Below are 13,109 nucleotides of genomic sequence, written 5' to 3'. Positions count from 1 at the left end.
TGATCATCCGGAACTTTTAGCGTCATCTCTCGGAAGAAAGCTTAACGACCCTTAATTTATTTTAACCTTTGCTCGAAGGAGAGCTAAAGGGACATGGGAGTCAAAAAATTTGGATGATGATCAAGATATGCAATCTTGCCTAATGTATTGTTAGCATACGCTAAGCGATCACCCTTGAGTTATTGAGCTTCCTAACTTTTTAACTAGGCAAAATTGATCTCTAGAACCTGTCGAAGACATTTCTAGCAGTACTTCAACTGATCATCGAACATTACTCCACATGTTGTAATGTTGTAAGAGTGATCCCAATCTTGAAAGCTTCCCGTCCCCGGTCACAACACAAATATCCGTTAGTTACGTGCGCGCACCGATCGGTGGTGAATGCTTTCACGTACGCACCAACATTACAAATAATGCAGGAACTATAACCGTGCTGAGTTGGGATTTGGCGTTGTTTTTCTTGTGAAAAAGTTGTCGTTTGTCATCTTGAGCTACCACCGCCGTTTGAGGATCGTGTGAATCAGTTCAGATTCAAGTACGCACAGAAAAGGTGCGTTTCTCAAGCACCTTTTCTGTGCGCAAGCAACAAGCAAGGGAAAGATGTGTAGCCTCTTTTTTCTTCCCTTATCCTGGTTGGCTATCTTTCAACATTTCCTTTCGGTGTAAGCAAGTAAGACGGGTTGTCAATACGTCCACGAGGGCGACATATTTCATCAAACGTGTATCTCCATCATCCACTGCTCACCGGCAGGAAAAAAGAAGGAAAGTTTTTCTTCGTTTACACTCTAATGGGAAATGTGTGTGGAAATTCCATTTTCATTGTGATGCACACGGGGTGATGTGTGTTATATGGCCGTGGGAAGAGGGACAATATGGATCATGATCGTCTGGACTATGATCGATCATAGAATGTTGGTAGTAAATCATGTTTTGTACTTCTTCTTCTTCCTCCCCTTCTTCTTGACCTAATGTTACCTGCTAGGTCACCGGCTCGATCATCTAATAGCTTACTAGACTTGCTAATACCAATTAGTTAGATAGTCAGTCCTCAATACGGGGAAACGGTCCAGACGGGATGTTTTTATACTAAAAAGTATCCAAAAAACAACTTGATTGCGGGGGGTTTAGTAATGGACAAAGAAAATACCCAATGATCTTACCACGCTTACGACAAAAAAGAGCTTTCCTTAGCGCCCAACGTGGGGCTCGAACCCACGACCCTGAGATTAAGAGTCTCATGCTCTACCGACTGAGCTAGCCGGGCTTCATGCTCTCTCCTCCTTCGACCTTCAGGCAGATCATGATCAAATGCCCTTTATAATGTTGATCACCACCGTTTATAATGTTGATCACCCTCAGATCACCACCGGGAGGCATCGTTACCGTTTCCGTCGCGTCAATAAACAATCATCTAACGTCTTCAGTCTTTCATCTCCCACAGGCGACTTGTGATTCTGGCAGGCGATCGCGTATTTGTGGAATTATGAGATGCGCACACTCCACGTACGAAAGAGAACGCAGCATTCGCATCCTTCTGCTCGGTATCGGTAGCATTACAGCATCTTTAATCATCATATCTACCACCTTCAGACACATCCTAGCTGCAGCAAGCGATGTGTATTTTCTATTTACCAAGCGGTAACTTCATCTTTCGAGATTCAATGCACCAGTACCGTGCCGTTGCATCACTATCGATCGAAAACATCACATGCACTTGCACACCAGCATCACACAAACAAAACAGTGTACCTCATGCCGTCTCACTCACGCAACCGGTTTTTGTTCAATCGGGCCGAGATTCCACAACTGGAGCCACAATGTCGGGATCGCCACCATAACCCGGAATTAGGCGCAGAACTTTGGCACTTTTGGTAAAGGATAACACTCGTCCCACTTACCTTGATCACTTGCCGCTAGTATTCCGCCGGAAAACAGCAGCAATAGCACCGCAAAATCACAAACACTCATACTTTTCACTCGTCTGTTTACGCGATCACTTCGATTTCCGATCACTTTACGAGGCGCGATGTTTCGTTGTTTTTCCAGCGCGCGTTTGACGTTTTGCGGATGTCAACAAGGTTGGCGATGTTTTTGTGTTTGTTTATAATTTTTTTCTCTCTTTTCTGGCACGTCCATTTAACAGGCAATTTAAAGGGACGATAAAGAGCTGATACTAAACATACATTTAAATTGAATTAAAACCCAATGCAACAATCGATATGTTATTCAATCAATAGTTTATTCAAAAAGCTTCGTCCCACATGTACGTGCCACTTTTCATGCGACCAACGTCGGCACCACGTTTTCGGTTCGTATGCGTCTTTTTTGTTTCAACGCTCGTTTTAATGTTCCAATTCTATATTCTAAGCCCTAGGCAAATGTGATGTGTTTGATAAATACTTGTACATCGGAAGGGTAAAACAACGAAAGCTACAGATCTAATTCTCAGAAAGCCTTGCACAGTCATACACAGTGCGAATATCAACCGATTACGCTGAATTATGATCTAAAATTAGTATCCGTTTCCAGTAGTTGCGCATGATTGTTCAAGGATTGTTAGGCGAAGTGGGTGAAATATGAAACGCATGATGCTACTATAAATAAGTTTGTTTTTTTCCACTACACAGTTCCGATGCGCATCCTTTTCTCTACTCGCTCCAGTATTAACCGGTGCTTCGATGGCACTTTTCTTGTGGTTGCATGTACTCGGGGTAGCACGTGCTAGTTTAATAGTATGCGATATTCTTGCTTTTTTTTTTGGCAAATGGAATGCAACCCGTTACATCAAACAAACGAGTTTATTCATCGTGTAAATGCTTCATTTTATAGCGTTCTCGCAACGGACGGCTTTGCGTTAGTGTTTAAATAGGGATTGGAAAGGAAAGCAAAACGCTAGCAAGAAGAAGTATGGAACCGTGTTTTTTTGCCCCATCAAAACGAAGGTGAGAGCAATTCAAAAAAAGCGAACAATCTGCCAGAAAACAGATTAGTCAATAAAACTGTACTAGCACAAGCAGCTAGGATCGTTCACCTCATCCGGTGGATGTATCTTGAAACCGTGGCTTTCCAGTGCTTGCAACTCCAATCGCGACCGGTTCGATTCGACCAGCGTGCTCGCGATGTCGCGAAACATTTCCTCCAGCCCTTCGCCCGTTTTGCAGGACGTTTTGTACGTAGCGCTAATGAGACTGTGGCACTGTTCGCAAAACGATTCCATGTCCGCATCCGTGACTGGTGGATCGTTACTGCACGATTCTAGGTCTACCTTATTGCCTACGAGAAAAATTTTGGCATTCTCCGCGTACGTCACCACGTCCAGCATGTGCTGAGACAGGGCGTGAAAGGAGGATTCGTTGTCCAGCGCAAACACCAGTATCGCTGCTTCGGCAAACTTGTAGTAGCTGGAAGTAACCGAAGCGACCCGCTCCATGCCACCGGTGTCCCATAGTTGAAGCTGCAAAAGGGAGGTGTGCGGGGGGGTCGTGGAATCAAAACTACATTGTGAGAATGTATCCAAATACGGGAACAACTGTACCAAACCTTACCTTGATCTCTTTGTCCCCGACGTTGAATGTTCTACCGTAGTGGTCCAGCCCGAGGGTAGACTTCCGGTCGGTCGATGTTACGAAGTTGTTCGTTGCGAATCGACGGAAGATGGAGCTTTTCCCCACCCCATACTCGCCGCACAGAATGATCTTTTGCTCCGGTATGCGCACCGAAGCCATCATTGCCCCGAAGAGTAGCGAAGAACTAGCGGGCACCTACAATTACCTAGGTTGAACAGGACACCCAAAAAAAAATAACCGCACGAAGCGGCGAGATAAATTTTAGTTTTGCTTTATTTTTTTCTGTGTCGCTTTTTGCACTGATTTAATTAATTAGCTTTGACAGTTCTTTATTTTGATCAAACAACAACGACCGGCAGTCGTTTATAGCGCGTAGTTTAGTGTTTGCAAAAATCGAGAATAAATTCAAAACAATCATCAATAAACATATTTTACTGCCTATTTAAACTCTATTTTGTTTTTTCATTCATTTATAAAAATGTTGAACTCATATTTAAATTTCAAATCAACAATTATTTTTTACATAAATAAAACGCCGATTTGACAACGAAATGCTGGGCTGTCAAACCAAAGTATGCGTTTCGTTGTTTCCGGCAAAGTGTCACGATGTTGTCATTGTTGTCATTCTTGTTTTCCCCCTTTTTCCGGTATACGTGCTTGCTAGTGGACACATTTCGTGAAGGTGCGTTTTATTTATGAACTATTTCGGTTTTTTCGGAACAAATTGGTCACAAACCATCGCTATATGGAATCTTGAAACACGTTTCTATTTGACGGAAGTTAAATGACGAAGCACGGACACATGAAACGTCTTCATCTAGCGTTGGTTTGTTTTCGGTTGCTGTGAAAGAGACCGGTGGATGCTCGTTTACCCGTAGTTCAATGCTGTCAACGATCGAGTCCTTCGCCCTCACCAAGAATTATTTGCGAAATCTCTAAACAAGGCAATGCATTAATATTGTTTGGTACTCGCTATCTCTCTCTTTCATTGTAGGATAATTCGCCAAAATGGTCCAGCGACTGACGCTTCGACGACGCTTGTCGTACAACACCAAGTCCAACAAACGCCGTATGTACGTATCAAACACTGCCTCTAGATCCACCAATGGTTAAACAATTGTACCTTCGTTCCATCGTTGATCATGAATTGCTGAAAGACTGAATTGCACCGAATATATCGTGCCACTGGGTCACAGATGCCTTGTGTGGTCCCGCTTCAAATCCGTTTTGTGCTAGAGAAAATCAATTCGTCATTGCCTATCCTACTGCTTAACGTGTTACGGTACAGGATACTTTCCCAGAAGAATTACAGTGCTATTTATCTGTTCAACGATGTCTAACAAGAGTGTAATACGCACAATCTATGCTACCATCGGTTCGCTTTTGACGTCCTCTGTGTTCCGATGCTCACCTGTTTGTGCAAGAAAAAAGCGTTGTTCCTCGTTTGCCTATTCTGATTCTAAATCCGATGGATCAGGGTACTTTCAATGTTGAATACAATCGTCTTTGGTTTGGACCAGCCGCTAGGTCTAGTATTAGGGAAAATGGCACGCAAAACCTCTGAATGTTGTAGAACCAAAGAAGAAGAGAAAGACGTTGGATAACCTTCTTCTTGGCTTAACAACCTTCTAGGGTCATGCCGGCCATTGAAGGGCTTACTAGACTTGCTGATACCACGCAATTAGACGGTCATATGAAGTCCGGCGCCGTTCGACAAATAACTTGGAAAAATTTTGAAAACATTGGATAAATAGCTGACAGAAAAAAAACCTTTAAAATACGCACAATCTGCTACCATCGGCTCGCTTTTGATGTCCTGCGTTTCGATGCTCACCAATTTGTGCCAGAAAAAGCGTTGTTCCTCGTTTGCCTATTCTGATTCGGAATATGTCCAATGGCTCAGGATACTTTAAATGTTGAATACAAAAGCAGCAGCATCAACGTTGGAATTTGAAAAAAAAACTTGCAAAAATTCATCCACGAGTAAAATCGAGAAATTTTAATTGAATTTTCCGTTTTCCGTTCCCAGTGTCCGCACCCCCGGTGGACGTCTGGTGTACCTGTACGTGAAGAAACGCCGTACCCTCCCGAAATGTGGTCAGTGCAAGAAGGAACTGAGCGGTATCAAGCCGTCCCGGCCCTGCGAGCGTCCACGTATGAGCCGTCGCCTGAAGACCGTCACCCGTACGTTCGGTGGTGTGCTGTGTCACCGTTGCCTGCGCGAGCGTATCATCCGTGCATTCCTGATCGACGAACAGAAGGTCGTGAAGGTGCTGCGCGCTCAGCAGCAGGCCAAACCGGCCGGCAAACCAGCCAAGTCTCCGAAGGCCGCCAAGCCGACGAAAGGAGCGAGCAAATCGAAGTAAATGAGGATGCGCCTGTGTGTGTATAAGAAGTTAAGAATACACTCTGAAAAAGGAACTATAAACACATAACAGTTGGTACGGAATTGTAGAAGCTGATTTTTTAAGTGGTTATCCGAAATTTGATCCATTTTTCTTTCATTTCGTAATAAAATTTCCCGAGCCTGCGTAACAAGCCCCGCTCTTTTTCGAACTTCATCGATAGTTAACTGAGCGCATAACTTTATAGGATATATTAGAATTGCATTTGTGAGCGCTTTGACAGCTTTGTCACTGATATAATTAGTGCTTCTTCTGCACTCGTCCGAGAGATCAGTCGGCCATAAAATCATCTTACTTTCCGATGGAATACCTTCGACGACCCTTAAGTGTTACGCGTTAATAATAGTCCCTCTACTAGCGAAGCTAGTCGAAATATCTCTGTTCACTGTAACCTTCCTTGCTTACTGGAAGGTTTCCTGGCTGAAACCCATTCACTAAAGAGCAGCAGATAGGAGGCAGCTGACTATCATGGTGTAACTTCCCTATACACATAGTCAGAGTGTTTGAGCTCGCCTATGATGGCCTCTTCTCGCAACGGGATCAGTATACACACAAGCACGATTTTATGCCGAGAAGATCAGCAACCACAAACCTGACACCAGTTTCCGATTTCCAGAGAGACGCTATTTATACATATATTAAAGTGCCCTACGACAGTGTACCGCACAGCAACTTGTTCACCAAACTCGGCATGCTTGGGCAACCAGGACTGCCGGTGAACTGGATAAGCTTCTAATTGATTGGTCGATCATATTCTGTAACGATCCAAGGTCAATCTGTGCATACTCCGACGCTCCTCCGTGCCGCAACCTCGGTCCGTTGTTGTTTATACTTTACATAAATGACCTGACAATGGTACTCCCAAACGGCGATTACCTGTTATACGCGGACGACGCTACAATATTCCGAGAAATACATGACCCTCAAGACAATGATCATTTACAGATATGTACAGTGATCGCTATCAGCCGTGCACGTGGATCTGGGCGTTTTTTCTCAACACGAATCACTTTGTCTCAAGCGGTAGTCGTCTTCTTGGACTGGTCATAAATATGAAGCGTGAGCTTCGTGATGCAATGCCTGTAGAGACATTATACTGCTCACTTTATCGGTCAGTGGTGGCCTGTCGTCTTCCGGGCTCTCGCGCGACTGGTGTCCATACAAAGCAGGATCTCCGTTCCTTGGATCACCAAGTCGACTAGAAGACTAGGTTTTTGATGTTCGGCTCCCGTCACCTTTTCTATCTTTGCCCGAGATCTCTTCAGTCGAGTTTGTAAATCGTTGTAATGTTAAATGTCGGTCCAACCCTGCTGTCGAGAATGCTAAGCAATATTAATAAAACAAATAAACTAAATAAACAAATATTACACTGAAACTTTTTTTTTTGTTTTCAAGATTTAATCTTCTCTCTTGCGTTTAAATGCACTGTACAGTAATGCTTTCCTGCGGTGCAAAAGAATGTCCAATGGGGTACATGATCCTCGTTCCCGATATAACTTGCTAAGAATGCTATCCCTAATATAAACCACCTCAACTCAACACACATGAACTCCCTCCAAAATGCACTCTTCTGAAGCACGATGCACATATCAAATGCACAAAATCGATGAGCAATGTTGTTTGGGGTGTGGCAGAGGTTCTCCAAATGAAAACAGCTCGATCCTCCTCCTTTAAGAAATGGCCACCCCGTAACATGCTCTGGAGCACAACAAATGAGGGATAGATTGTTGCTAACGGGCTCCCTCTCACTGGAGAACACTGCATTCGACTTAAATTAAAAATTATTCTCCCGCATTCACACCCACGAATTACTGTGGCAAACTGAGCAGAGTTTGTTGACCGGCCGGCAAATAGCTCACACCACGCGATCGGCTCATCTGGTACGCAATATCCTCCGCAGCTTCAATTCGTCGCAACTCGATCAAACCATCACCCGATTCCTTCAGCGAACGGGCCAACATCTGTGCGGCCTGTGCATCACCCTCGGCAGTAATAATTGCTGCTTGCTTCATCTGTTCCGCTTTCTCCACCAGGAAACGAGCCTTTTCGGCATCCTGCTGGGCAACCTGCTTCATTTCGACGGCTTGCGTAAACTCCTTACCGAACGTGAGATGCGTAATAGAAATATCGTCCAGAATCACTCCGAACTGAGCCGCACGTTCGGTCAAATCATCCGACACCTTCTGCGAGACCATTTCACGCTGCGTAATCAGCTCACCGGCATCGAACTGAGCAACCACAGCCTTCAACACTTCCGTCGTAATCGATGGCAGCACACGCTCATCATAATCCTGACCGAGAATGGTGTAAATCTTTGGCAGCTGGTCCGGTACCGGTCGGAACAGAATACGGAGCGTAATGTTTACATTCTGCAGATCCTTACTGCCGGTCACCACCGGTACGTTGCGTGGTTGCGAGCGAATGTCGAAAATGATTGGACGCTGTACCCACGGCACGAAGAAATGTGTACCTTCGCCGGTTACCTGCTGCTTGACTCCGCTGAAGCGATCGAAAATTACGGCACGATGTCCACCATCAACTGTGGGAGCGGAAATTGGAAAAACATGATTAAACTGGGATTAGAGGCACAACAATGCCTACTACGATCAGGTTCGCTCTCCCCCGTACCGTTATATAACGCCGAGTTTACAACTCCACCGATGACGGCTACTCCTAGACCAAGCTGGCCGATGCGATTCAGGAACTGTGTTGCCATTCTAGGATGTTATACGATTACCTGCAATTGGAGACACAAGAAATAGCTGTAAATCGTTAAAGTAATCAAAAACAACAATTGCATCATATTCAGCAAATGAGGTTAGATGTTCCGATCAGTCCCCGCCGGGAGGAGGACCTTTCGTGAAGCTTCTGTTATGGATAATTCCGTTGTTGCAGGCTTTCGGTCTATGATTTACTTGGATAAGTATCTCTGGAAGCTTGCAGGATGATGAAAAACCATGAAAATTTACGTACTTTGCACACTTTACCGGTAAATAAACTTTGCGTAATGCAAAACGTGAACTCGATGTAGTTCGAGAACAAAATAGATCTGTCAAAGTAGATCCGTGCTGCCAAATAGTTGTTGGGCAATTTGAGTGACCAGTGTTGCCAGCTTGAAATATTTTTTAAATTTTTTTTCCAGCTTTACAATTTTTTTTTACTAAAATTTTAAAAACTGACGATATGGAATGGTTAAAGGTTTGTGTTTATTGTACATAAATATTTTTGTTTAAGTGACATAGGTGTGTATGTGTGTTTGGTGAAAGGCAAAACTGATCTCACTGTACCGTTTATAAACAATCCACACAATAATGAAAAAAAGCTTCACGGAGCGAACAAAACGGGAACAAATATATCACAAATCAAAACCGCAGAACAGCACTTTAAAAATCATTATCCTACCTAAATAATGTGTTACGATTAATCGGAACACCAAATACCTATCTCCGAAGGAACAAACCTAAATAATCTCGCACCATCGTTGTTCGCCTGCCAGTGAATCATCGCGCGCTCGCGCGCCTATGATTACGATATCGAGAAATAAATACTTAAGATAAGGACCAGAAATATAGCCGCTACCACAATGACCAGAATGAATTTCTCGCGCATTGCACGCATTATCATCGAGTTAAGAATCCTTGACGATCGGCTCAAATCGGCATCCGTTTCGCGTAGCTACAACGGAAGCAAAATGTCCAACATTATAAAACAATTCGCATTACAAATAAGACAGTCCAGCTTACTCGTCCCCTCGATCGTTGAATCGTTTCCCGCTGCTGGCTAAGGTCGGCCAACACCTGCGTACCGATCTGCTCCGTTTCGACCGAAATACGGTACGCATCGTTCAGATAGTTGCTGGTACGTTCCAACCGTTCCGTATTATCCAGCAACCGGCGCTTCTGGTCCTCCTGTATGCCGATCTCATCGAAATCATCCACCGACGAATCGTACCCTGCCTTCGATCGTGCCACCTTTGCGTTGTTGAACTCTTGCTGCAACCTTTTCCATTCTGCCTGATAACAGTTCAGCCGGGAGGTGTACGCGGCACGCGAATTTTGCGGAATGTCCCGTATTTCCAGACCGATCTGTTCGAGCAGTTCTTGCGATTCCTCCAGCTGACGGTCGATGTCGGATATCAGTTTGTTACGTTCCGCTACAAAGACAAACCGGCAAAAAGGGGGAAATGGTTAAGCGGCTCTCGGTGGACGCAGTCTTACCATATTTAGGGCTGATAAGCTGGTTGGTCGGTTACCTACCTCCGCTTGCGACTGCAATTCGACCAATCTGAGCAGTAATTTCGGCCGTCTGTACGGCATACTGTTGTTCGTAGTCCTGTATTAGCTCCATTGGGGAAGATAAAACGCAGATATTCACAGGAGTACGATTTCTTCCATATCCCTTTTCGTCACGAAGCACTACAATTTTTTTTCCTGTTGGCCAATGTTTTCGTCGCTGATGGAAATGACGTTTTGCGCAGGGTTGCTTTCAAAACAGCACACAACTGTCAGGAGAATTCGAATGAGTGGTTAACTTATTTTTTAATTATATATTTGCTCAACCAGTTCGATTTTCAAGAAAAGTGCTATATTATTCGTTCTCCAGTAGTGTTACCCGTTCTAGTTCGTACCTAGCAAAATAGTCCTGTTCCATTGCTTTACGTTCCGTTCCGATACGTATGTTCATTCTGATCCGATATTTCCGTTCCAATCATTTGCAATACTTTCGTTCCGATCTGATACTTTCATTTCGCTCCGTTTTTTTAAATTCCGTTCCGTTCTTTTTCGGATGTTCATCCTGTTTTCAATATGGAATATAAGCATTAGTGTGGTTGCTGGGTTTTGTGCTTTTCATAATCCCAGTTTGGTCCGATTTGGACAGAATAATTGTTGCATGATTTAATTAAGGCGAAACCCAATTATTTCCCAGGCATAGGGGAGCACCGTCCTTGGTGTTGTTTTCAAAAAACTATAGTTCCCTGCTAATTCTCTGGATTAGCAGAGAAACTATCTATCTTGCATCGCCATACGCTGTCTCACGAGGACCAAAATATCCTTATTGTACAAATATTTCAACTGGTTGGGTCTACATATTTTAGGCAAGGCGTTTTGGATCTCTGTAAAATGAGTGTGTCGAATACCCAGCATTGATAAGACGGTCTTGATCAAGATTTATGATATTTTTTGAGTTTATTCACACATCTATAAGTTTAAATAAACACGAAAGTTCAATCCGTAATGGAATCGTCCATCGAATCCATCATCCCTTCCAGCTCATCCTCCTCCTCTTCATCCACCTCAAATCCTGACAGCTCACCCTCATCCCCGTCATCGTCATCCTCATCCTCCACCGATTCCCCGATTGCCCCGTACGATTCCGGATGCTCTTCGCTCAGTCTGCGTATATTGTTCAGCACAATCTCCATCATGATGTTGCGACACTGATCATCGAACCGGTACGGCAACCAACCATTCCGCTCATCACACACGGTTCCGCTCTTGGGCGATGGGACCTTCTTCAGCATATCCTGAACCTTCTTTAGATGAATGTCACAGTACTGGTAGAATATGACACGATACGGTGGTATGGTGTCCTCATCAAACGTATTATTGACAAAGTTTTGCTCATCATCCCGATACTGGGACGCTACAGTTTCCCCAGTCCTGTAGTTAACCTTCGCGCGTGAAAGGCGTTTTATTTTAATACACTCGTGCACTGACCCAATGGAGCGCACGCGAAAGTCTAGCAGCTGGTAGACTCTTGACTCGAAATGCTTACGAGGATCGTACCCGTACCGTACCCAGGTACCACGCCAAGGACCATTGACATAGTAGTAAGCGACTGACGGTAAAATCACGCCCAACGTTTGACTGCTACACTCGATCTTATTGATGCTCATCAGTGCGTTCTTGGTCCAGACAGGGCGCGTCATGAACGCCTGCCGTACTTGCTCCATTTCTCCACTCGTAACGACTTTCGCGTGCAACATGCTCAAAGCCATCGGTGTCGCTTTCTCCGGGACGGGTTCGGTAAGCGAGAACGCATGGTATATGCCATGCTTTTGTCTCCGTCGTCGATGACACCCTTCGGTCGGTAAACTTGTCTGACGAGGTTTTTTCGGTTCCCGCAGCACAAACGTGTTCATCGTATCGTTCCGACTGAAGCAAATGGGTGGTAGAAAGGATGGAATGTTTGATGGTTTTTCGAATGGGCTCGACGTGTGAGCGCCTCTTGGGACGATTTCATTGTACAGACATTCGACTCTACCCGTTTCCGGCATACGGAAGGCGGGCAGCTGTTGGAAATCACACAGCGAATCGAAATTGTAACATCGCCGTACACAACCCACAATTTTGACCGTACTGATCGATCGGTAGTCGGGATTTGATTTGCGACGCTGCACCTTCACCTTCAGTACGAGACCGGTTGTTGGCCGACCATCACCGAACGCTGGCTTGGAGTAGATACAATCTGGCCGGAAGCGTAGCTCTAACCGTCGCTTCTCTTGACCGAATGTCTGCAATGAGGAATTTAAATGAATGCCGGACAACAAGCGTTCAGCTAGCGAAGGCTCTACTTACGTTGCTTATTTCACGGATTCCTCCTAGCGTTTCAATCATCCGATCGGGATTCCGTACAATGCCCGGATACACAATACACACCAGATTTCTATTAAAGTCATGCTCGTGGGCATTTTTAGAGTTGTACTCCATGTTTTTTTTACGATAAAATGATGCGATTTCCCTGCTATTGCCGGAACGACCCAATCCCGGTGAGAGGTTTGTTTACGCTTTGCCACCCCAATACAACGGTTGACAGCTGGATGACAACGTTCTGACGGCAAACGTCAGTAGAAGAAAAAACAGCGAAGAAAAATAAAAAAATAAATCAATTGTGCAAAAGCAAATAAACATAACCCTGTAGAATTAGAGCATTTGTGCATTTTTTTTAATAAGCTTTGGATTGCTCACCGTAATCTTTTGTAGTTTGGTGCGTTAGTGGCGATATTTGTTTCAAAACAATACAAAAACAACTCACGTAACTGCTGCGTATGTGCTTGTGGAAGGTAAACAAAACTGTACAAGGTAGTAGTGATCTAGATTTGCACAACTGGTGCTACATAAAGACGTAGATTAAATCT

General features: G+C 44.4%; 5 protein-coding genes and 1 non-coding gene across 8 annotated transcripts in view; 1 reads left to right on the top strand and 5 right to left on the bottom strand.

Moving 5' to 3' along the window:
* Nucleotides 1–1,191: 1,191 nt before the first annotated feature.
* Trnak-cuu (transfer RNA lysine (anticodon CUU)) lies at nt 1,192–1,264 on the bottom strand. The gene has a single exon. It is a non-coding gene; the product is annotated as a tRNA-Lys (tRNA).
* Nucleotides 1,265–2,989: 1,725 nt separating this feature from the next.
* LOC126565402 (ras-related protein Rab-30) lies at nt 2,990–3,737 on the bottom strand. The gene is made up of 2 exons (XM_050222575.1): nt 3,546–3,737; nt 2,990–3,454 (listed from the first exon to the last, which is right to left on the bottom strand). Exons 1-2 carry the CDS (start codon nt 3,726–3,728, stop codon nt 3,005–3,007), a joined length of 633 nt encoding a protein of 210 aa, XP_050078532.1. The 5' UTR covers nt 3,729–3,737; the 3' UTR covers nt 2,990–3,004.
* A 390-nt stretch (nt 3,738–4,127) lies between these two features.
* Nucleotides 4,128–13,109, top strand: part of LOC126565597 (60S ribosomal protein L34) — a 364,763-nt gene continuing 355,781 nt past the window's right edge. For 2 of the 3 annotated variants that reach the window (XM_050222790.1, XM_050222791.1), the window contains exons 1-3: nt 4,168–4,248; nt 4,561–4,639; nt 5,596–5,946. In XM_050222790.1, coding sequence (XP_050078747.1) covers nt 4,575–4,639; nt 5,596–5,932 — 402 coding nt within the window. In that variant the 5' untranslated portion in view covers nt 4,168–4,248; nt 4,561–4,574 and the 3' untranslated portion in view covers nt 5,933–5,946. Of the gene's footprint in view, nt 4,249–4,560; nt 4,640–5,595; nt 5,947–13,109 lie in introns of all 3 variants that reach the window. The other variant, XM_050222789.1, reaches the window with a different exon arrangement.
* LOC126565222 (protein l(2)37Cc) lies at nt 7,780–9,044 on the bottom strand. The gene is made up of 3 exons (XM_050222379.1): nt 8,945–9,044; nt 8,600–8,708; nt 7,780–8,510 (listed from the first exon to the last, which is right to left on the bottom strand). Exons 2-3 carry the CDS (start codon nt 8,685–8,687, stop codon nt 7,780–7,782), a joined length of 819 nt encoding a protein of 272 aa, XP_050078336.1. The 5' UTR covers nt 8,688–8,708; nt 8,945–9,044.
* LOC126565377 (vesicle transport through interaction with t-SNAREs homolog 1A) lies at nt 9,427–10,419 on the bottom strand. The gene is made up of 3 exons (XM_050222546.1): nt 10,228–10,419; nt 9,715–10,124; nt 9,427–9,646 (listed from the first exon to the last, which is right to left on the bottom strand). Exons 1-3 carry the CDS (start codon nt 10,316–10,318, stop codon nt 9,497–9,499), a joined length of 651 nt encoding a protein of 216 aa, XP_050078503.1. The 5' UTR covers nt 10,319–10,419; the 3' UTR covers nt 9,427–9,496.
* Nucleotides 11,189–12,687, bottom strand: LOC126565209 (general transcription factor 3C polypeptide 5). Its single transcript, XM_050222364.1, has 2 exons — nt 12,550–12,687; nt 11,189–12,485 (listed from the first exon to the last, which is right to left on the bottom strand). The coding sequence occupies exons 1-2, from the start codon at nt 12,679–12,681 to the stop codon at nt 11,196–11,198; spliced, it is 1,422 nt and encodes a 473-aa protein (XP_050078321.1). The 5' UTR covers nt 12,682–12,687; the 3' UTR covers nt 11,189–11,195.

The sequence above is a fragment of the Anopheles maculipalpis genome, chromosome 3RL (assembly GCF_943734695.1).
Source record: "Anopheles maculipalpis chromosome 3RL, idAnoMacuDA_375_x, whole genome shotgun sequence".
Lineage (NCBI taxonomy): Eukaryota > Metazoa > Arthropoda > Insecta > Diptera > Culicidae > Anopheles > Anopheles maculipalpis.
Note: the sequence above shows the minus strand (reverse complement) of the source record. Positions and strands in the feature narration are given on the sequence as shown.

Coding starts and splice junctions, on each gene's coding strand:
- LOC126565402 (XM_050222575.1), bottom strand. CDS start 3,728: ATGATGGCTTCGGTGCGCATACCGGAGCAAAAGATCATTCTGTGCGGC. Junction 3,455..3,545: donor TCGGGGACAAAGAGATCAAG/GTAAGGTTTGGT, acceptor TCCCTTTTGCAG/CTTCAACTATGGGACACCGG.
- LOC126565209 (XM_050222364.1), bottom strand. CDS start 12,681: ATGGAGTACAACTCTAAAAATGCCCACGAGCATGACTTTAATAGAAAT. Junction 12,486..12,549: donor GAATCCGTGAAATAAGCAAC/GTAAGTAGAGCC, acceptor TCCTCATTGCAG/ACATTCGGTCAAGAGAAGCG.
- LOC126565222 (XM_050222379.1), bottom strand. CDS start 8,687: ATGGCAACACAGTTCCTGAATCGCATCGGCCAGCTTGGTCTAGGAGTA. Junction 8,511..8,599: donor AAACTCGGCGTTATATAACG/GTACGGGGGAGA, acceptor CCGCTCCCACAG/TTGATGGTGGACATCGTGCC.
- LOC126565377 (XM_050222546.1), bottom strand. CDS start 10,318: ATGGAGCTAATACAGGACTACGAACAACAGTATGCCGTACAGACGGCC. Junction 10,125..10,227: donor AATTGCAGTCGCAAGCGGAG/GTAGGTAACCGA, acceptor TTGTCTTTGTAG/CGGAACGTAACAAACTGATA. Junction 9,647..9,714: donor TTCAACGATCGAGGGGACGA/GTAAGCTGGACT, acceptor CTTCCGTTGTAG/CTACGCGAAACGGATGCCGA.